We start from the raw sequence: 22541 nt of genomic DNA on the forward strand, positions 1-22541 counted from the left end.
TTTCTGTGTAGCTGCTGTTCTTTAATAGCCCTCTAGGTGGTGTCTCTAATCTATTGAAAAGTACCGTAAGCACTACTGTAGTAAGACACTGTTGTACAGTAAATGCTTCCCATAATGCATTTGTTTTTTAATCACAAACCAGAAGATTTTCTTTTCCCAATATAAGTGAATGGCAGAGTGTCACAGAGACGGCCGAAGTGGGCGGCATCAGACCCAGGAAGGATTGAAATACACAACAGACAGGATGAAATGAAATGATGATGGCGCCTGCTTGCGCCGGTTTATTGTAAAATAAAAGTGTTGAATAAACAAACAGAAACACGGCATTTCACGCCAAAATAAATATACAAACAAAAACGGACTAACACTTAACAAAAACGGTGAGCAGATCGACAGACTAACAAACGGTGAGTTAAATAAACAAGTATCGTGCTGGTCCAACCAGCACGCAATAGCAATTGAAATTGTAACTCTATTTGGTTTCTCATCTCTCCCGTTCTCCACTCACTGAACACCCAACCCCGGGTGGGTGAAAACATGCTGCTTTTATGCAGCTGTACCAAGACTCGATTGCTAATCAATCATCCAATTGGAGTCTCGGTACAACTGCACGTGAATTAATAAAGTGCGATTCCCCGTGCTCACATATTACTTTTTACTTGCACGTGAAGTGCTGTGCAATCCTCGTGCCTAAATACAAATATACATTCGTGTTACGGACCCGTTTATATCCCGTGTACCAATGACTATACACCAACATTAAACAAACCACACGCAACATAACAGATAATATACACAGGGGCGGGCACTTTGTCACACAGAGGCACCGTGAATAACACCCATTTGGACAGTGTATATATGTATATATATATATATATATATATATATATATATATATATATATATTTATAGTATATATATATAGAAATAGAGAAAGAGATACACAATACAAATACACTGAATGTAGATTTTGAATGATTTCAAGGTAGATTTCAGTAGCTAGAACTCTCACCACTGTTATATACATTTCTTTTCTGCGTGGGTGTTCATTCCCTCTGGTGTGTGGTTCATTTAGGTTTCACTGTAAATCTAGTCAGAAATATGTGAAAATCTATGTAATTTGTAAAACCAAATCATTTTTTTTTCACCTTGACTATTCACATGCAGCATGTTGAATGGTGTTGAGGTGTACAGTTGTTAAAACACATCCCATGGTGGGAGCATCTATGAATTTACAAAGCCTCCTCCACCTCTTCCATAAACTATTTAAGCTGGCCGCTTCACTCCCAAACCAGCAATCTGCTACAGTCCAACCAATTTGGTTATCGATGACCATGGAATTTTCGTACTGTGTTTTGACATTCTCTCGTTCTCCCATTTTGGAGAGACCCACCTTGTGGGTTTACCTGAGAAAATCAGACACCATGGTTAGGTATTCTATTTATGTATTTATTTATTTATTATTAAGTGTATGGCTAGTAATGATATTAATACAAAAAAAAAAAAACTCTGTTATAAACATTTGCAAATTATAAAGAGATTCATTTTCCAAGACCCAGGTTCTGACCACAGTCTATAAATATAGGCAAAATGTAATAATGGTAATAATAAATTAAAAAAAGAAAAGACAAATGCTGTTCTGTTTTATTTCTGGCTGCCACAATATAAAGAAAGTTACTTTTAGGGTCATTGGAGTTGATATTATAATAATTCAGAATGTGCGCTTGTAAAGTCTTTTTTCTATTATTACAGTAAAGATTTCGTAACATAGAATGAACACACAAACTCGGGGCTAGTTCCACCAGCAAATGGTCTTGCTACATAGTCTAAGACTGTCTGTGTATTATGGAGCTGTAAATCCGTCCCTTGGAAGCAAAATGGGATCCGTGTGACCTCTAATGAAGGTGCTTCCCCACACCAAATTAATGCCTTACAAAACAGTTACACAGTATTCAGCAATGGTGAACTAAGCAAATTGTTCTTGGGCGCCTTGTTAGTGGATAGAGGAAATACGATTCATCAGTGAACAAAACAGGTGCCCAATGATGGTGACTCCAGTTGCTGTCCTGAAGTGCATATTGATCCCATGTGCAATGGCATGGTGATTCCTGAGAGCCACTTTGCTATCGGCTGTGACGTGGTTGACCTCCCTCAACCTTCTCCAGGGCATCTAGAGATAATGTTTCTAGTCTGGAAAAACAGATTGTATCACACCCCACTGACCAGTTACACATCTTTGTGTAACCCAGGATGCTAGCATTTGAACAGCCTTGGCAGTCTGGACTTCAACAATCTTCATTAGCATCATTAGAAGCTATAATTCTCAAACCAACAACAAGAAGCAATGTTATCGCCTGAGCAGCTACTTGACCAATCATAGAATCTGAAGTCTAACAGGTGTACCTTTCTAAGAAGCGGGGCAGCCGGTGCAGAAAGTACCTGAACAGTTGGCACGCTGATGAAGAACACGGGAAAAGGTCTACATGGCGAATGCCTTCACTTTTTTGCCAGTATGTTAATGTTTTTCTTTGTTTTGTTTTTTTTTTTTTTTTTTGGGGGGGGGGGGGGGGGGGATCCTCCAACTCTAAATCAAAAAAGCCACATAGGGGAACTCATGGAGTCATCTTTTGGGTAGTGCAGTGTACTTCACATTGACACTCAGCAAACCGGCTCTGAGCCTCCTAACATGTATCTTATCACTTTGTTCACCCATTCATTCCATAGGTTATGAAATATGTTTCATGTGAGGATGAAGTAATCACTCCTAATGTGTGGCCTGGATATGCCATACTTGGACCACAGGGAGACGTGGGCGTGGCGGGGTCAACACCTTAAAAGCATTCAGCATTTTAAAATAAAGGGTTACACGTAGAAACTTTTCATATAACTGATTATAACTGGTTAGCTTCAACTAGTCATGTTTAACAGGTGATTTTTGCATAATACAATGAACTAATGAATTTACTTTCATTTTCAAAAACAATACAATATTTGGTGCATAAAATATTATCATTATACTAGTACATGTTTATTAATTTTCTCTCAGTAACAGTACAAATTCATTCAGCCCTCATTTTTGCCCACTTTAAAAGTACTCCTATCAAACTCATATAAACCAACAGTAGGTTTGTGTGTGAACAGTGTTTGTTTGGAAATTGTGTTCCGTATTGTGACTCCTCTTAAATAAGAAGAATATTCACCTATTTTTCCTGATAAACACTCTTGCCTCGGTCTAAATCCTTACAACGGGCTAAATGTTAGGACTGTATAAGTTGCCCAAACATCCATGGGGTTATTTTCAAAAGTATGTTATACAAGTTCCGTTATGTGTTTTATTTATACATCAATATAATGCTGGTAAAGTAAATTTCCACATATCTTTTGTTGCATTAATGTTTTCCATGTAAATGTATCTGTTGTACCAACCTCTAATAGATATTCCAGTTTTGAACCTGAGAGTGCACATTGAACGTCACACATTGAACTTCAATGGTTTATATGTGCGATGTTTTGGCAATTGCATGACGTTGAGCTACGTCAGCAACTAATGGCTAAACAAAGAGCTGAAACAACAATGTCTTAATAGTAACTTCAAAGATTGTGAATGGGTGTTTATATTATGCAAGATTGCCAACTGACCTGCACTAATGTCAAGCTGTGACGAGCACAGTGACGTTACAGCAAAAGCAAGAAGCAGTCAATGAAACTCCTGTTAAGATAAAGTAATACAAATATTTGAAATGAGTGGGCTTTTACATCCGAGTGAATATATGTGTTACTCATGCACTGCACTTTTGAGTTTTACTATAACTGAGCAATGAGTTACTATTTAACACAAGCAATGATACTGTGGTGTTATAGGAGAAATACGTAGCAGAGGAGTAGTTTTGATGTGCTAAATATAAAAAGTTGATTATCTTCTAATGATAATCTTTCTTACAATCATGATAATGTTGTGAAATGTGAAGATTTGGGTTCTGATACTGTTTTACACCTTTGTACACATTTAATAATGCATAAGCTTAATCTGAACCTCAAAGAGGTAAGCTAGGTGAACCATCAAACCAACAGACACTTGTTGTTAAATGGTTTAATTTCCAGCAAGATGGCACTGAATGATGGTTTTCTTATTGAAAATGGCATAGGTCCTAAAACTGGTGACTAACTAGATTAACATTGATGTACAATGTACAATGGCTGTGAGCTGGTGAAGTGTGGCAGCTTTCTTCCATGCACCAGTCACAAGACCAGCTTGCTGTCAAAGAAAACATTGTGCTTTTGAGATTCTTGTGATTTTTGCTTTTAATACCTGATATTGAACAGAACAGCGACTAAAGCACTTTATATACCCTAGCAATTCTTGTGAGTTACTGTGGATTTGTTCCCTTTTTTCACCTGAACATAGATGGTTTCAGTACTTATTGCATTGGTCAATTTGTATGATATTTACATTGTGCACTTCAGCATTACCAGAGAGTATAACACTCTTGAAAAGAGACCTCCACTCTCTCTGTGGTTTCCTGTAATAGATATTTCATTACTAACCTGTGCAGCTGTGCAGAAGGTTATGTGAATTAGGTGTGCAGTCATGCCAATTATAGCAACATAAGATGGCAACTTTCAATACCAAACAACGATATTCCAAAAACAGCCTGTGTGAAAAGAGAAGTGGGGTTTTGTTTGTTTTATATGCATGAAGTTCACCAAACTGTTGATCGAAAATGGAAAGCAAGCTGCAACAAACTCATTTAATGAGAAAACCAGTCAACCAATCAACCATGTTCAACCTGCAGTATTAAGGGCTTCAATGTGTAAACTTTATTACCCGTTGAATAATTCGTTCAAAATCAATGTGCAAAATTGAATTGTATATCAAAGCTTTTCAGCACTGCATTATCATATCATCCACGCTGTGTCATATAGTTCAGTATTGCAATGCTGTTTGATATTTTCTATGTTTAGAAAAATGAATACATTCAAAGTAACCCAAATGGATGAGATGCTCTGTGTAGATGAACAAATTGTGCCATTTAAAGCCAAAGTGCAATAAAGCAGTACAACCCAAAAAAGCCCAAACACTGGGGTTACAAAGTGTTTGTACTGTCCGAGAGCAATGAGATCATGTACAATACTGGTGCAAGTGGGAATGTAGTTTTGCGACTTGCAAGCATCATCCCAGGCAACCTCTCCTACAAAATATTCTTTGACAATTGGTTCTGTAGCATGGACCTGCAAGTGGCTCTAAAAAAAAAAAAAAAAAAAAAGATCCACAGTGTGGGGACAGTTAGACAAAATCATTTTGCTGGATGCACCTTCATGAATGACAAGGAAATGAAGAAGAAAGGAAGTGGAACCTTTGAAGAGAAAGAGGCAATACACAATGCTGTGTACCTCAGGGCAGTCAAATGGTTTGACAACCACCTGGTGACTCCCCTGAGTACCTATGCAGCAGCCAACCCAACTTCCACAGTGGAGAGACAGGACAAGAAGAGAAAGGAAGCAGTTCAAGAGGCATGACCCAGTATTGCTAGATTGTACAACCAGACCATGGGTTGAACCAAGATTAGTTCCAAGAAGTGGTACCATCACATTGTCTTCCACATGATGGATTTCACACTTGTGCAGGCTTGGCTCCTGTACCGGAGAGATTGCATTGATTGTGGCATCCAAAAGAAAGAGCAGCTCAGTTTATTGGAGTTTTAAACAGAGGTAGCAAAGCTGTCTCAGCAAGCAGAACGAAATCAACCTGAAGCGGAAGGGAAGACCATCCCACTGTGTTGAGGCCAGTCTGGCTGAAATAAGGAAGGCGGCCTGTGGGTCCAGTGCACGACACCTGTCCGTCAGGACAACACAGACCACTGGCCTGTCTGGGGAGGAACCAGATGTAGGTGTAAATACCCAGGCTGCAAAGGGATCATCAAGGTACAATGTGTGAAGTGTGATGTTTTCCTGTTTCACTGCTGAGAAAAACTGTTTTGTGGACTTTCACAAGCAGTGTGTGGACAAAACACATTTGAGCAGGATCACTGGACAAATGTAGTTTTTGTTTGTTTTTAATTTATTTTTAACTAAATATGTTGCATTATGATTAATTGTTTTTAAATGATCATTTTGTTCCAAGAAGAAAATATAATATCATGCATGAATACAATAAAAAGTTTGATTTTCAAAAAATGTGTTCCTTTCATTTGTTCTATAGTGGTTCAATGTTGCCTCAAGGTAACAAACTCCATTGTACCCCCCAATTTTTTTGGGAGGGGGGATTAAAGTTATGGTAAGGCTACGTTGGACCATTTTAAGTGCTAAAAACGAATGAAACATTTTTTTCACAATGTGGGCAATAGAGCCGAAATATATATATATATATATATATATATATATATAATATATATTATATATATATATATATATACCACCTCCCTCCAAACCAAGACTTGGGATGGCGGGGACAGTTTATCAAAGGACAGAAAAGTACTTAGCGAATAGTGACTCCACACCCCACCTACTATAATATGTATATTATACAGATGGAATAGTGCAATCATATAACCTCAGCATGATGGATTGTAGGATTGGTTTATAGACAGTTTTTCAAATGCGTGTTCATGAAATCCTCATGAGGTGCAAACATTAGGACTGCCTCCATGTATACTAATAGTTTTTATCATTTTTCTTTTTTTCTTTTTTTTTTTCTTTGTCATGTCAGATCAGATTCACAAAACTTTATTATATTATGTCTTTTTTATAAATGTGTCCAGTTTCTGCAACATCTACATACCTAACCATATTGAGGTATATTATTGGAAAGTGCTGGCGATGACTTTCCAGAATCTAATGAGTATGGAATTATGGTAATGTTTTAATGTAGGAACATGTGTGATAATGATCTATTGTAGGAGATTACAAATATATTAGGTGCATTAGGTATGTTGATTTATTTACTCTGACAGCATTCCTAATCATCGTTTATTCTTTGAAAAAATAAGATATTGCAAATCCTAGACATTGTTCAATATGTTCACTGTTAAAATTCCAAAACACACTGAACTAAAAAGAATAAAAATCATGCAAAACTGTGTGAATAATGACCTTATATAAACATCACATTAAACACTATTCGAGAAATGTTTTAAATAGATTACAGTTTTTTTTCAGTGACCACAAAATGCTTCAGGAGTCTTGGTGCTTCAGAGCCCCTCGGCCCTGATCACTGGCTTAGCTTGGAGGTCATTTTTGCTTTTATATTGTGTTCATTAACCCGTACTCCTAGGCCATCTTACCGGGTAAAAGTTCAATAATATATAGACGATTAAACTTGTAAACATGCAGGTAAAAATACAAAATTGTGAAAGAACTCTCAGTAAAATAAAAATAAAAAAACAATGCAATGCACTTAAACAAAACTCTACCACAAAACTCTTAAAAACTACATTTGTTTTTTATTCAGAAAGGTGTACAAAAACAAAGCATGACATCTAACATGATTTAAAACAAGACCATGAAGTATCAATATAAATATTATAAATATAAGGAATACAAGTAGACATTTAATTAAATAAATAAATAGCACATTTTCTCTGCTGGTAGTGTCCAACACCTATGCAATACAAGACCTATTTTTTTTTTCTAAGGCTTGCCACAATAAAACACTAAGAACATTAATATGGTCCACTGCAGGTCTGAGCTGGGGGCTTGTCTTATTTAAAGTGACGGGTATCCTTCAAGAGGCAACTTGAGAACACCACATAAGAATATGACCAGTAACGTTAAATAAATACATTGTAATGGACGGTCCCCACAAGTTTGCCGTTTCATTGCATGTTAAACAGACACCATGATAGTTCTTATTATTCTTGTAAAAACGGATGTATCTTTGTAGGCCTAAAATAGTCCTAATCTTTGCAACCGAATAGCAGAGCTTTGTTTCAAGGAACTGCTGTTCATGTCGTCTACCCCCCTCCACCCCTGAAATCTTTCCAAGATGAAGAACTTTAATTCTCCAAATCTTCGGACTGTATAAGCCAGAAAAAGCTCACTACCAGCTCTGAGAAGCTCTGAATAATATCCTAGTACTAAATGACTGGTTTTGCAGATCACTGTATGACATCACTAAGCACCCCCCCCCCCCCCCCCCCCCCCAACTCTGGTCTATTCACTCACTGAGTAGCGAGGGCTGCTATTGGTTTTATGATCTAGCAGTCTCCAAGGATCATCGGGGTCCACCTCATCATGGTATGTTGATCTTGTGCGCTCTCTGGACAGGGCTGGGACTTCGCTGGATGCCTGAGTTTCCACAGAGTCCTCTCCCGTGGCAGGTTGGCTGTTGGCAGTAAACATCCCGAAGGGGTCTGAAGGGTCCACATGGAAACTGGTGCTCCGTCTGCGCACAAAATGTTCCAGTTCGATTGTGTTCACCAGAGATATGAACTGGGAATAAGGAGGCAGGTTCCCGCCAGGAATGTAGGTGTGAGGCCTGCCATCGAGGTTGAGCACCAGGTTGCTCTTAGGTGAATGATACACGTCGTATCCATTTTCCAAGCGCTCGTGCTGGAACAAGCAGTACTCCATGCTGAAGACAGCCTGCAAAGAGAGAAGAAAAATGTGGTTAGAGACACCACAACACCATCAATAGGGTGTACATAAGCATTCCTCAATGATAACTGTCTTTAAACCTACTGTCTCCTCCATGGTGAGTGGAACTGACATATAAAAAGGATGTGATACCTAATTAAGTGTTTTATTTTATTCATTTTTTGTCCAAAGTTCCTCCTTAAATTATTATTTAATATGATTGCACAGAGCAATACCAAATTATGTTTTCAACTCTTGTTTCTAGATTGGAAGATAAAGTGTTTGGCAGATAAAGTGAAATTACATTAATAGAAATTAATATTATAGAATATTATATAAGTGAAGCACTGACATTGTTATTAACTATGCGTTACTAATATTGTATTATTTTGTATGTCTGACTAATCTTTTGTTTATTTGTTTTGATGTTGCTGTTGTTGTTGTTGTTAGGTGTGCTTGAAATTTCAAATATAATCATCTTGCTTTCCCTTCAAAAAACATTTTAGAATTAAGATGCAAGGATTTCGTTTACTCACTGCTTACCTGCAGTACAATATGTTGGGAGCTATCGGGATTGAGAACTTCAGCTACCAAAGATCTTAGGAGTAGTGAAAAAAGCACTAGAATTATCGACCTTTGTTTGCAACGTGTTTTCTTACTCATTAAAAACAATATGATGAACAAAGAGAAGGAAGGAAGGAAATGCTGCAATCTGTGATGTTGAGGAAAGGGCAAATAATACACTTACTGAGCTGAAAGTCTTTCCGTTTGCATCCATACAGAGGTAGCGTTCGCTCTTCACACCCATGATCGCCATAAGACCTATTCCATCCGACTTTAATAGCATTGCACCTTGAAAGACATGAAAGTAAGTTAATAACAATACCTTTATTTGCTCCTGTGTACTCTACTATGCGCTATACTATGGGAAAGTATATACAGCATGGTCAAATCACATGGAATGAGTATGCAAGAATAGAAAAACAAACAAACAAAAAAAAAAAAAAACATGGTAAATGCACTATAAACTGAAAAAAAAAAAAAAAAAAAAAGTATTCAGTGTCCTTGGTTTTGCTCATTTGTGCAACATTTGTCTGGTTGGTTGTTCAATAGAAAATATTTATAAAAATATATTAAAATAATATCTCTGATATCTTAAACACGTTTTTGTCAACCTATAATAAATACATTGCTAACGATATAGCTACCACTGAGTAAAATTAATTATGTCGAATAGTCTACATAATGCATCTCGTATACATTTGCTATAGAAGTTCCAAAAAGTAACTTAAACTTTGTTGCTGCGGAATATTTGAATAGTGTAGGCTACAAAAACGGCCAGAATCAGGCTTACTGCTGGGGGTCTGGATAGTTGTTCTGTCCACTTGCCCGTCCGGGTTGATAGCCAAATGAAAGCTTCTCTTGTCTGAAGAAGTGTACAGGTGCACCAGTCTCTTGGGGTCCCCCCAGGTGGGATTCAGCAGTGGAGAAAGAACGGGGAGAGTACTTCCAATCTGAAAACCGCGCAACACAGCCAGAAAGAGAATCAGGAGTGCCGAGTGCATGTTCAAGCAAGTTGGTGAGGTTCTAATTAAATGCAACAAGCTGTCTGTCCCAATAAAATGCCCAACGTTGTATCTGCAGCTGTATCCTACACAGGGGGAAGAGTTGGATCTCTCTGATGCCTTCAAGTCTTGGTAGCGGCTATTTAAAGGCTCCTTGTCCACATCCTCTGCAGTAATCGCACCCCCTTGTACAGCTGTTGAGATCCCCGAGGGGCAGCGAAAGAGGAAAGAGGCAATCACTCTGGCCAGTGCCTGTTTACCTGGTATATGATGTATGAGCCAATCACTCACTTGCATTTCTCTGGGGGCGCTTTGTTGAGTAATCATTTCTCCCACTCAAAACCAGTGGCTATGTGTACCCACGTCGACTGTTTCACGCGTAACGGTACTTTACTTTTATATAGTATTTCTTTTTATTCTATGGTTCAATATCAACCCATTCTTGAATTTTTCAAGATATAATAATAATAATAATAATAATAATAATAATAATAATAATAAATAATAATAATAATAATAATAATAATAATAATAATATAATAATAATAATAATAATAACAACTCCATGTAAAACGGTTTAATACTTTATTCAGCCTTTTAAAGCACATCCCATGACATTTTGAGATATGAGGTGTTGAGGTATGCTGTTAACTTAATAAAATAACTTTACTGATTTGCAATGTTATCCCATTTAAACCATTTTACCAGTTTTATTTAGACTGGAACCCTCATAAATTTGCGCAGTTATTCTTTATTTTTGTAAACTTAACAGCCAGCTCACTGAAATCCACAGAATTATTATTACTATGATTATTTTTAAATTAAAGAATAATTATCTTTTTTTTTTAATGAAAGATTGTACCATGTTATAAAATTACTAATAAATGAGTTAATACTTCAAAGCCATTGTCACGTGTGTGGGTAGTGGGTTATACACTCTGCACAGTGTGTTGTTTTTGGACGTAGTTTTTATAGTTAGGCACCTAAAAATCCTATCTGATAACCCATTCCTGCTTTAACGTGACGAACTTTAGAATAGACGAATCCCTTTTGTCTTTATGTGATGTTGAAGTGAAAGACATCACAGCTAGTGCCTTTTCTTAATAACTTAGATGAATACATCACGTTTAACCTTTACCAATATGCTATTTTTAATGTAATGACCACAATAGAAAACTAAAGGAAATGCTTGCAATTAAAATTGCCGGGGTTCAATCCATAGGCAGGTTTTTCAAGTGTAATTTACGTTGATCATTGTAGAATTGGTAACACAGATTTCTCTTTTTTTTACGTTGCCCTCGGTTTACTGTTTGTATGTAATTGCCTGTCATTATTTCAAATAGATGCAATACTATGCCATGGTATGTCATAATTTCAATATATGGTGGATATGTAACCGTGCAATTAGAAGTAACTGCCACCTGTACAGCAACTTTACGGAAACTGCCTGCCGGTGTTTCTCATAAATGATCTATTCTGCGATGCAGATTGAATCCTGAACATGTTTTGTGTAATATATATATATATATATATATATATATATATATATATATATATATATATATATATATATATATATATATATATATATTATATATCATCTTCGGGGTAAAGATAAATTTCTATTTCAAATCAGCTTCGGTCACAGTGGCCAAAATAGACGTGCCCCTAAAATGTACCGGCATTGGCAGTGTTATGACATACATTATTGGCGGTATTATAGGATAGTATTCACCCTGTCTCAGAATTCTGAACTGAGGAATGCCATACTGCCATATTCATGTTTGTCCAGCAGAGAGCACTAGTGGACCTTCATTAATCAAATTCAATTTTTGCTGATTTAGTCATTTTCAATTACAGAAGCACATCCACGTGTGAGCCACATTTGTTCAACGCAGTATTTTCTTACTGAAGAATTGCTTGCGTCCACTTGGGTGCAGTGTTGTAGGGTGACGGGATATGGTTAAACCCAGGTGTAGCGGCTCTACTGAGAAAATAGATGTTTGAGAGTCCGTTTTAGGCCACAAGAGGGGGATTAAACTACTGTTTTATAAGGTCACCATGCTGTAATGACTGGAACTGGTATATAATGTGATTATGAACGAGAAGAATGCATTAGTTGCTCTTCAAGATTCGCTATTGCAGTTTTTTTTATTATTATTTACATTCAAGGTTATGCATTTCAAACCGAACAGTGCAGGTGTGTTTCTCTCTGTAAAAGAGGGCCTTATTTTAATGCAGTAAACACTGTTTAAATAAATCCCCGGGTCTTTCTAACAAGCAGGTTTTTAGTTATTTAAAATGTTACAGAACACCCTGCAAAGTTTACAAGTAACGCATAACGCTGTGCCCCACATGATACAACAAAGCTAAAGTTTCTTTTAAACACTGCAGAGGGTTCTGCAACACTTTGAATGGAGTGGAACAGAAGCAAGTATTTTGGAAATAAAACAAAGGCATTAAAAAGCTTATAATGAGAAAAACACAACCCAAAAAAATAATAAAAATAATAATTCATACAAAAAAAAACTTTTACATTTTATTTCAGGAATACATTAGACTGCTGTGCACAGCACATAAGTATAAAAATAAAAGGAAAACATTGTTTATTTGATTTTTTAGAAACAAATGATTGGATAATTCTGTGTCTACTACAAATTTACAATCATAATTACAAATCAGTACTAATGCAGAAGGTGAGGTATATCTTAGCAACAAACCAAAAAAAAAAAAGGACATTTGAAATCGCACACTTTCACTGTGCAGGAATATAACACACAAATGAGGTATACAAAGGCTGCTTTGGATTGCACACGACCCAGCTCGCTTCAAGCAATAGCATGCAATAGCAACAATACAACTTTAACAGTCTTTGGGATTGAATTGTGGAAATTCAATAATTGTTTGCTCATGACCTTTAATAGTTTTGTACAAAGGGGTAATGGTAGCAAACAAGCAGTGACAGTGACATTTTCCAATTTTCATATACTAATGAAATCAACATCCAATACACACTGGTGGTACCAATGGACCAGTGTACAATATTAGCTCCAAATCCATTGTGTTGCCTCTGCTGATAATACTGTAGTGTGCTTACTGTTCTGCTAATGTTTCGTCAGGGTAATACACCAGTTCTTCTCTGCAAGGAAAGCTGACACTCTGGGATTCTTCAAGAAGCTGCTTGATGAGATTCCGGGATCAATAAGCTACAAACAACCAAATGAGCAAGATGGGCCATATGGGCTCCTCTCATTTGTAAACTTTCTTATGTTCTTATGTAGAACAATTATCAAATGCTCCTTGTAGGTGCATCAGTGCTACACTTCCAGTTAACACTGAACATGTCAGTTATAGCAATAGCAGTGACTGGTACTCAAAGACAAGTCATTGTGTCTTGCTTCTGAGGGTCTGAGTTTTCAGGAAGAGTCATTGTCTAAAAAAAACCCAAAACATTCTGAATTGTTTTACCTACAAGGACTCAAACTCCCACAAGCAACTCACTTACATTGAATAATGGTAATATATAACTCATTATTTTGATAGATATATTTACTTTAAGCACCAAAATATCATCAATTCTCAGGGCTCAATGAGGACTGAGACAACAAACTCTTTTGGAAAAGTGGGCATCATGTAAACACCACCTGGCTGTTTTACATAGCAGTCATTCAGCCTCTTACATTGTACAGAACATCTCACATTCAGCATGCCATCATTTCTGCACCACCTACACAAATCTACACGTTCCCTTATCTCTTTACCTTATATCAGTATAATCTCGCAACTAATTGCAGGGGCACATATTTTTTTGAGAACATTACCTTGGTAGCTGACCTTGTATTGCCCTTCAGTGATGGTACTGTTGCTTAATTACGTATGTAACATGTTTTTTTGCTGTTTCCGTTAACATGGTGTTCATACAATAAAAGCCAAAAATCTCTCATAATACAACAATCCATGGCAACACTTGTCTACAAAACTCATTCCACACTCCATCTATTTGAACCCACAACATTATTACTGTAACAATAAACAATACTAGTAATAGTTTTTATAATCCAGCTGTTAAAACTCCTCCCATTTATCCACTGACTATATATATATATATATAGTCACATTCAACTAACATAACTAAATGGTGATTGGGCACAAGTTACAGTAAAAAGCTACCATTTCAAAAATTACAATATATACGTATTCCTTCAACAATGTCTACCTGCTCGTGATACCCGAGTTGCTTAAAGAAGGCACTCCAGATAACAGTTGGTAATAAAACATGTTCTTTCAGGAGCTTCAACTGCTTCCTACTAAACGTGCTTAATATACTCTTGTTTAAATGTCAACACATCAGGGTCCTATTTTAAAGCAATAAATCATTTTAGCTAAATAAACCTCTAGGAACTGAAATTCGACTACACCTTCTTGTAAATGGCAATTATTGTTTTTTTTGTCATTGTAATTGTTGCATTCCTCTAAGAAAATCTAGCTTTGCTTTAGCGCTTGCTCTGAAATAGAGCCACAGGTAGCAATGTGTTTGCCCTCAAGCTTGCACAGACTCTGGGAATGGGCTACACTGTAGCACCTAGTAATATTACCTTTGGAACCAGAAGCGCTAATGCTCTACCAAAGAACACATTTCATAACCTTGTACTAAAAATGGGTTAAATGGGAATTTGCAGGAATTTAAAGGCTCCAATTGACAGACTTTTTGTAGGGACTTCTCAGGTATTTGGGAAGGAGCCTATACCAATGCATCACTGGCAATCCTACATGGTTGTAAAAACAATATGTTCCACATATGTTGTCCCATAAGTCTTTTCTAGATTAAAATAGGCTTTTTTCAGTAACAAAAGGATGTCTATTTCAAGGTAAAGCAAAGAGCAGCCTTTGCATGTAATTATACACTGCAAAAATAATGCATACATGTATATTTAACCCTTGATTCTTAAGCTTCTGATTTTTAATGGCTCTATCTTGAGAAGTGCTTGTCTACATTTGGTGGAACTTTGCATTGGCGAATGTGTAGCTCATAGTCTGAGCTATGAAAACTATATCTTGGGAACCACTTTAACTGTTTTATTGAAACCATGAATAGGATTTCGCTATGATGTGCTGGATCATAGTGACCAATGCGTTCATGGACTCGAGACCTGTGATGTGTTATTCATATCCTTGACAAGGTGGTTGTATATCTTGTCATTTGCTATTCTGTTGTTCCAGTTTTCTGTATTGCAGTGTTAAGAACCTAAGAAGTAAATGATGTATCAAGCTACTTTCTCTAGAACTTTGTTTTGTGGCTACAGTATTAAAATGCACTTTTAAAGACAACCTGCGGTTTTTGCACAGTCAATTAAGCCAAATCCAAAAGGAATCTGCCTGGGGCACTTCCCTGTGGTATGGGAAGAAAACCGAGTCTTCTTAAATGACTAGAAGTAAATGCACATTCCATTCATCGTATCTTCATGTATGCTTTCAGAGGAGGGTACTATTTGAGGTAATAAAAAGTATCCATTGCACTTGTAAAAGCTAAGGGTATTTCTCATCCTTGTGACAGGGATAAATTTATTTACCAGTCATGGTGCACACCCATATAGAAAGTGAAGAGACCAATGTTAAGTCCCTTAGGTATTAATAATAATATTAACATACAATAAGCAGCAAAATATAGCATATACAAAGTCTAATACCAATGGAACTAACCAAATATACATATCAAATGACAAAATAAATACTATGAATATATATTTTTTGTTTTACCTGGGAGGATATAACATGTGCAAGTTATGGGAAATTTAATTGCAGATGGCTTCTTTCTTCATATTCTTGGAAGAAAGTGTGTCACTGTCATGGAAGGCGAGGCTTTGCTTCCCCTCTTGACTCTCCCATGCTTGCTGAGCGCAATGTAGGAGCCTCTGTAGGCTGAGGACTCGTATGCATTGTAATTGTTGGGAAGCAGGATCTCCCTGAACTTGCACTCCTCATGAAAAACAACCTAAATAAAAACAATCAGGGTGAACAATACAAGCAACGCATCTCATTGAAATGTTAACCTTTTAAAGCAAGGTTCCTTTTAGGTTTACTGGACTCATTTACGGAATAGATGTTTGCTGTCAATAAAGAATTTGTGTGTGCGTGTGTGCGCGTGTGTGTGCGCGCGCGTGTGCGCGTGTGTGTGTGTGTGCGTGTGCGTGCGTGTGTGCAGCAGGCTGCGTGGTCTGGAGGTTAAAGAAACGGGTTTGTAACTAGGAGGTCCCGGGTTCAAATCCTGGCTCACTCAACATGTGACCTTAAGCAAGTCCTTTAATCTCCTTGTGCTGTGTCTTTTGGGTGAGATGTTGTAAGTGACTCTGCAGCTGATGCAGAGTTCACACACTCTAGTCTCTGTAAGATAAAGGATAAAGGCGTCTGCTAAATAAACAAATAATAATAATACACTTCCTACTATTCAAGTATAGCCCTTTTAAAAAATGTATCTGCAACTGCAATTTCTTTTTCATTTGTATAGTTGAAACAGGTAGCCATGTTACATTTTAGCAATGCATTAATGTTCTTTACTGTAGCATGCTAAGTTAATCTCTGGGACATCCAGTTTGCCATTTTTAGGGGGGGTTCTGTTGAGAAAAGCGATGAGGCTGCTTTTAAAAAACCCTTTAGAGATTTGTTATTGGATAACCACGTGTCAGCACAGATGACAGGTGGTGCCTTTCTGTCACCGTCTCCAATAATAAACCACTTCACTTCTAACAAAGGTCCATGCCCACCTGTTTAAGTAATGTATTGGCTGAGCCATCATCTGGTTTTAAACTAGGTTATATGGATATATTTAATCCCTTGCTGAGTTTTTAAAGCATCCCAACATCGTCGTTAACAGCTTCTCTTGAAGAGCACACCCATGGGATGCTGTTTTACAACAACAGGGTTATTGACGAGATCTGACACAATAACAGCAGTGTTTTTTAGTTTTTTTTTTTATTAACAGCTCCTGAAGTTCAACTTTTAGTTTTACAAAACAACATATTTTATATATATATATATATATATATATATATATATATATATATATATATATATATATATATATATATATATATATATATATATATATATATATATATATATATATATATATAATGTATTTATTTTTTAAATAATGAACTTAAAATAATTGTAAAACACAAGCTATGTGGATAAATTGCATATATCATTGAAGTATTGTAGGCTACCTACCGTTCCATATAACCGTCCTTTGGTATTCATTGCTACGAACAGCTCACTCTTCACCCCGTACAAGCTGACAACTCCTCGCTCTACTGTTGAGATTTCTATTAGACCTAATTAAACAAAACATGGCATATTACACACTGTTTATGTTTTATTATTAAAGCGTGTTGCTGATAAAGCAGTCAGGCATAAAAGACAGTCCCAATTTGCCTATCATTTGCATGTTCCAATCTTTACAGTATAATGAAGTACAGTTTCAAACTGGACAATGATTCATTGTAATGAAGATCCATAGATAGATAGATAGATTGATTGATTAAATAGAACATCAGAAGTAATATTAACTGCCTTCAGAAAGCGTTGTGTCTGTAATTTACTTGCTTTGAGCCGTGCATTAATTACTATCCCTTTCTAGGCCATTGAAGAAGGCAGGTTAAAAATAAGTTAGCATCTAAATTTGTCCAAGCATTCCTGTCTTGTTTGAGCGCCTGCAAAGTTATTTAGCACTGATTTGATGCTGGGTTTTTAATAGATTTATCTTTGGTTTAGAAGACATCCCATGGAGCTGAAGAGTAAATGTCATGCAGTAATAAGACTGTGGTGTTCAAGAGGCGCAAGGGTTATAGTGACTGATCAACTTAAGTGTCATCTATTGCATTACATTACTAGATGTAACTCACTGTACTGGTTTTCAGTATGGATTCCGTTTATCCTTCCATCTGGGAGGACCTGCAGGTGAAACCCGATGCCCACATTGCAGTAAAGCCTCCGCACTCTCTTAATCCCCAGTAAATAGTCACTCTCCCAGTTCAGTTCTGAGTTCTCCCCTGAGATCCCAAGAATAGACCGGGAAAACATAGCTTCCCATCTCCTCTCCAACAATGCTTCGTTAGTCCTGCTTGGAATTGGGTATGATGATACAATCCCTACCACAAACCCCAAGAGAACAATCGCAGACAACTTCCAGTGAGTGCTGGCCTCGTAGCACATAGTGATGAGCCACCTTTGCGCAATAGCCATCCGGTTCACCTCCTGGGCACGTGGTCCCAATTAATGACCCTAAAAATACCGCCCTTCTTGTTTTTCTTCCTTCAGCATGGCGGCAGCTTATTTTTGGAAGGCAGATCAGGATTTCTGACATGAAACTGAAGCCCAACAGCAGCGTTCCTGAAAATGGAGATCGACCAGCAGAGCTTGAGGTGGTGGTGGTGAAGACCATGTTTTGTAGCTCTGGGCTCTCTCTGAATGGACAACGCTGGCCTCAGAGTATAAAATCTGAATTATCTTTATACACTGCCAGCTATATGCAACTTTATGACATCATTCTGACCAGCATTCCACCAAAAGCAAATTTACAACCCAGCAAGAGCTGTAGCACTGACCTGCAATGCTAAGTCTTCTGGGAGTTCGGACGAACAGATGAGATGGGGAATGCGCTCTCATTGGATGGCTTTGTGTGATCATGGGATGTGATGGGGACCTTGGCAGAGCCCAAATTGGTCTGATGGTCATATGTCTGACAGGCTGCTTCCTTATTTAGAAGGGGTAAAAACAGTGCAGCAGTCATCAGAGAGCAATGACAGTCATGCAAAGATACTTCCTGTGCTGTTTATTCAGTAAGTTTACATTAGGATACTTCATGCATGCAAACATACACTTTGTTTTACTTGACAACACTTGTTGCATAGTTGTGTTTGGGATTTGGGAAACAAATAGACTGGTTGCATTTTACACATGTTTGCGTAAAGAGTTTTGTCCCTTGACAAACCACAGCAGATACACCATGTTGTGCAAAACTCGTCTCTGAACCCATTATTAACTTCCAGATGTTCCCAGTTAAATGAAACAAAGTAGCAATGGTGTGCAAACTGATGTAGGTGTTTGAGGGTTAGGGTTAAGGTTACCCAAATTTGATTCGGTGATGAGGTATCAAACAGGGATTACTGGAGATCAAGGACCTTTTTTTTGCCAATCAGATTGTGAGTTTCATAGCCATTAACATGTATTTTAAATAAAAATTAATTTGTTCAATTGGGTTAAAACTTGCAAATTTGGCAATTTTAGCTTAGTGACTCATTTTGATTTTGTTTTCATCCAAATTTGTTTTCTTTTGAAAAATATAATTTAATGAAAGACTTGAGTAAACACTATGCCCTGTGTGTCCAAAATAATTGTGGTTGGTGCAACATTTACCCGTCTTTCCCCCTGCCTTAATAGGCTTACAGTTTATTCTAGAGTTGCAGTTCTTTGTCTGATGTTTCAATACACTGTTTGCCCCAGCCTTCTGAGAGATTGTCTAGTGGCACTGAACCCCCAACACCCCCCCACCCCACAGTTGTCTAAGTTTTGGAATTTTAATTGCAGTTTTGAAAGTTTTTAAATTTGCAGTTGACTGATTGTGATCCGTCCCATATCCATTCTTCATTTTCTCTCTAAAACTCTTGAAATGGCTGTAGCCAGCCAGCTGATGAAACATGTTGCATTTAACAATCTGCTTGAATCTCTGCAGTCTGGCTTCCGGCCACATCACAGTACCGAAACTGCTCTTATCCGGATTGTAAATGATCTTCTGCTTCATGCTGCTGCTGCTGCTCCCTCTGTCCTTGTTCCCCTTGACTTAACTGCTGCTTTTGATACCATAAATCATAACATTCTTCTGACTGCCTTCAGAAGTATGCTGGGATCTCTGGAATCTGTATCTCCTGGCTGTCCTCTTACCTGTCTGGACACATATAGTCTGCTTTCTATGATGGAAGCCTATGCAAACCCAGTCACTTGCGGTTTTCCTCAAGGGTCTGTTCTTGGGCCTCTTTTGTTTAACATCTACATGTTTCCTCTGGGTCACCTCAAATGCCACTGCGAGGATCCTTACCAGATGTAGAAAACATGATCACATTACCCCCTGTCTTCCCCAGCTGCATTGGGTACCTGTAAAGTTCAGGATTACTTTAAAAATTCTCCTGCTTGCCTGCAAGGCTCTTCATTACACAGGTCCAGAGTATCTCTCCAACCTGCTGACCTGCTATGTCCCTGCATGCTCAGGTGCTCTATATGCTCTACATGCTCTATATAAAATAGACTGATTGACTGATTGATTGATTGATTTTATTACTATAGTTAGATTCTTCACCCTGGTCGAGTATGAAATAAAAGACTATAGTTCCGCTACCTTCTGATATATTTCAAAATATTTATTGCTTGTATAAACAAAAAATATATGAGGAATATGCATAATCATACATACAAGCAAATGAAATATAAAAATATTTGTGCTTTAATGTATTTCCACAAGATGCTTCAGAACATTTGACAACAAGTAGGATTTACAGATTTGAGGGTACACTGAGGATTATAGCTCACACAATAGTATTTCACAAGCAACTAACTCATCAGTAGACAAAAATAATTTTATAGTGAGATAAGCAATTAAAACCTCACAGATTCAAGCATAACCGAAGGTCATTGAGGCTGAATAACTCTGTTCTTGGTTTATTTTTATAGCAGTGCAGTTACTTTAAATCACTGACCGAAAAAGGCAGAGTTGATAAAAAAAAAAAAAAAGTCCTGTAAACTGTTCAGGTTTAAATTAAGTTTTAATACAGCCAAAAATGACTGTACAATGCGGACAGAGATGGTTATTGGTTACAGACTTCCTCAATTGCAATGTATCTAACTGTTTGGATTGTTATAGTTTTTAATACCCATTGACTATTTTATATTATAAAAAATAATTGATTTTGCATAGATTTTTAACTCGTTTCAAACAGTATTTGAATCACTGCATCTTTTTCCACTTCATGATAGATGCTGGCTTTCATCACAACACTGATGAAGTGGTTTAGTGGTACTGTATGTTATCTTTGGTGCAACATGCTTACTGGAACAGACGGTGTCTATACATGTCAGTTAAAAAACATAAACTTTACAGCAAGTGCGATCAAAGACATCCCACCACTTGCAGCACAGATGATCTGTTCATGCAGCTCCACATATTTGAACCGGAAGATGTTTTCATGGTCATTTTTCAAGTCCTTCACTTTTCTGAAATCTGATGCATTTATCAAAATCAGTGACGATGTGGATAGTTTCCAGGGCTGCATGCAGTCTTCAGTGAATGGTGTATTCCTGGATCACATAATTTAAAAGCCAATTTGATTGGCAATGAGTCCACAGTCTTATTTTTGGAAGGAAATTGTTTTTATCAACACATATCTAGCGACATATCCAGGACCTTTAGGCTAAAAGGGGAGAGTAGCATTACAGTACATTATGGGTAAATGCATTAAAATAACAAACCATTAAACAAATTGCATCAGTATCTAACTTTAGTGCGCTGAAATTCCCTAAACAGATCTTTCAATTATTCCTTATTAATAATGCCTTCACTATCTGTGCTTCCTAGGGTCATTCTACTGGATTATCAATGTTTTCTGTATGGTTAAAACCTCAGGTGCTGAATTTTTCTGAAATGTAATTAGATTTCCTAGCCTGCCTTTGCATTTATTTCCCTCATTCATTTAGAACCTATTGCCACTGGATTAACAGAAAATAAACAATGTACATTAACATGTTTATTAGCTGTTTGTTAACAGTTAATAAACATAAAACGCCCTTAAAATAAAGCGTGACCCAACAGAGACTATCAAAATGTATGCAAAATAATTTACAATATGTGCTTAAGAACAATAAATAAATATGTATTTACAAAAATAATCTTGCAATTTGTATAGGCACTTGCAGTACATGTGAATCATTTTTCTACCTTTCCTACTCATAAAAATCCAGCAATATTTGTACCAAAACAAGTATTTAATGCAACTGGGCAAGTCACATTTTCTGAGATAAAATGTATCCTACGGCAGTAGTATAAATATTGTACCTTGTTTACAGAATGCAGTTACTTTGCAAATATCTGAAGTAAAAGATCTAGAAGGTCTAAAAACACTGAGATAAAAGGCCCGCGTTCACCAGGATTTAAAACAAAAAGAAGAGAATCTGGAAGGTCAAATGTTGTCAAACATTTAAAGCAAGACGTGAAACAGCTCTTAATAATGCTGTGGTCAAGTAGACAAAAAACAAACAAACATCATTTTCAGAGGCCTGTACACTAAGTGTTTGATGAGAGCTGATATTCCGGTATGAATTAAATAGAGGTTATAACAATCAACCGGATTCTTGGTGCTT

General features: G+C 37.0%; 2 protein-coding genes across 2 annotated transcripts; both read right to left on the minus strand.

Annotated features, from left to right (window-relative positions):
- Positions 1 to 8143: 8143 nt before the first annotated feature.
- LOC121319093 (fibroblast growth factor 23-like) lies at positions 8144 to 10240 on the minus strand. Its single transcript, XM_041256289.1, has 3 exons — positions 9926 to 10240; positions 9320 to 9423; positions 8144 to 8580 (listed from the first exon to the last, which is right to left on the minus strand). Exons 1-3 carry the CDS (start codon positions 10134 to 10136, stop codon positions 8149 to 8151), a joined length of 747 nt encoding a protein of 248 aa, XP_041112223.1. The 5' UTR covers positions 10137 to 10240; the 3' UTR covers positions 8144 to 8148.
- A 2556-nt stretch (positions 10241 to 12796) lies between these two features.
- On the minus strand, positions 12797 to 18677 carry LOC121320015 (fibroblast growth factor 6-like). Its single transcript, XM_041258121.1, has 3 exons — positions 18038 to 18677; positions 17364 to 17467; positions 12797 to 16128 (listed from the first exon to the last, which is right to left on the minus strand). The coding sequence occupies exons 1-3, from the start codon at positions 18375 to 18377 to the stop codon at positions 15952 to 15954; spliced, it is 621 nt and encodes a 206-aa protein (XP_041114055.1). The 5' UTR covers positions 18378 to 18677; the 3' UTR covers positions 12797 to 15951.
- Between the last annotated feature and the right edge of the window lie 3864 nt (positions 18678 to 22541).

This window comes from Polyodon spathula, chromosome 8, assembly GCF_017654505.1.
Source record: "Polyodon spathula isolate WHYD16114869_AA chromosome 8, ASM1765450v1, whole genome shotgun sequence".
NCBI lineage: Eukaryota > Metazoa > Chordata > Actinopteri > Acipenseriformes > Polyodontidae > Polyodon > Polyodon spathula.

Coding starts and splice junctions, on each gene's coding strand:
- LOC121319093 (XM_041256289.1), bottom strand. CDS start 10,136: ATGCACTCGGCACTCCTGATTCTCTTTCTGGCTGTGTTGCGCGGTTTT. Junction 9,424..9,925: donor AACTATCCAGACCCCCAGCA/GTAAGCCTGATT, acceptor ATGTCTTTCAAG/GTGCAATGCTATTAAAGTCG. Junction 8,581..9,319: donor ACGGAAAGACTTTCAGCTCA/GTAAGTGTATTA, acceptor CTCTCTTTGCAG/GCTGTCTTCAGCATGGAGTA.
- LOC121320015 (XM_041258121.1), bottom strand. CDS start 18,377: ATGGCTATTGCGCAAAGGTGGCTCATCACTATGTGCTACGAGGCCAGC. Junction 17,468..18,037: donor CCATACTGAAAACCAGTACA/GTGAGTTACATC, acceptor TTGTTTAATTAG/GTCTAATAGAAATCTCAACA. Junction 16,129..17,363: donor AAGGACGGTTATATGGAACG/GTAGGTAGCCTA, acceptor GTTTTTATTTAG/GTTGTTTTTCATGAGGAGTG.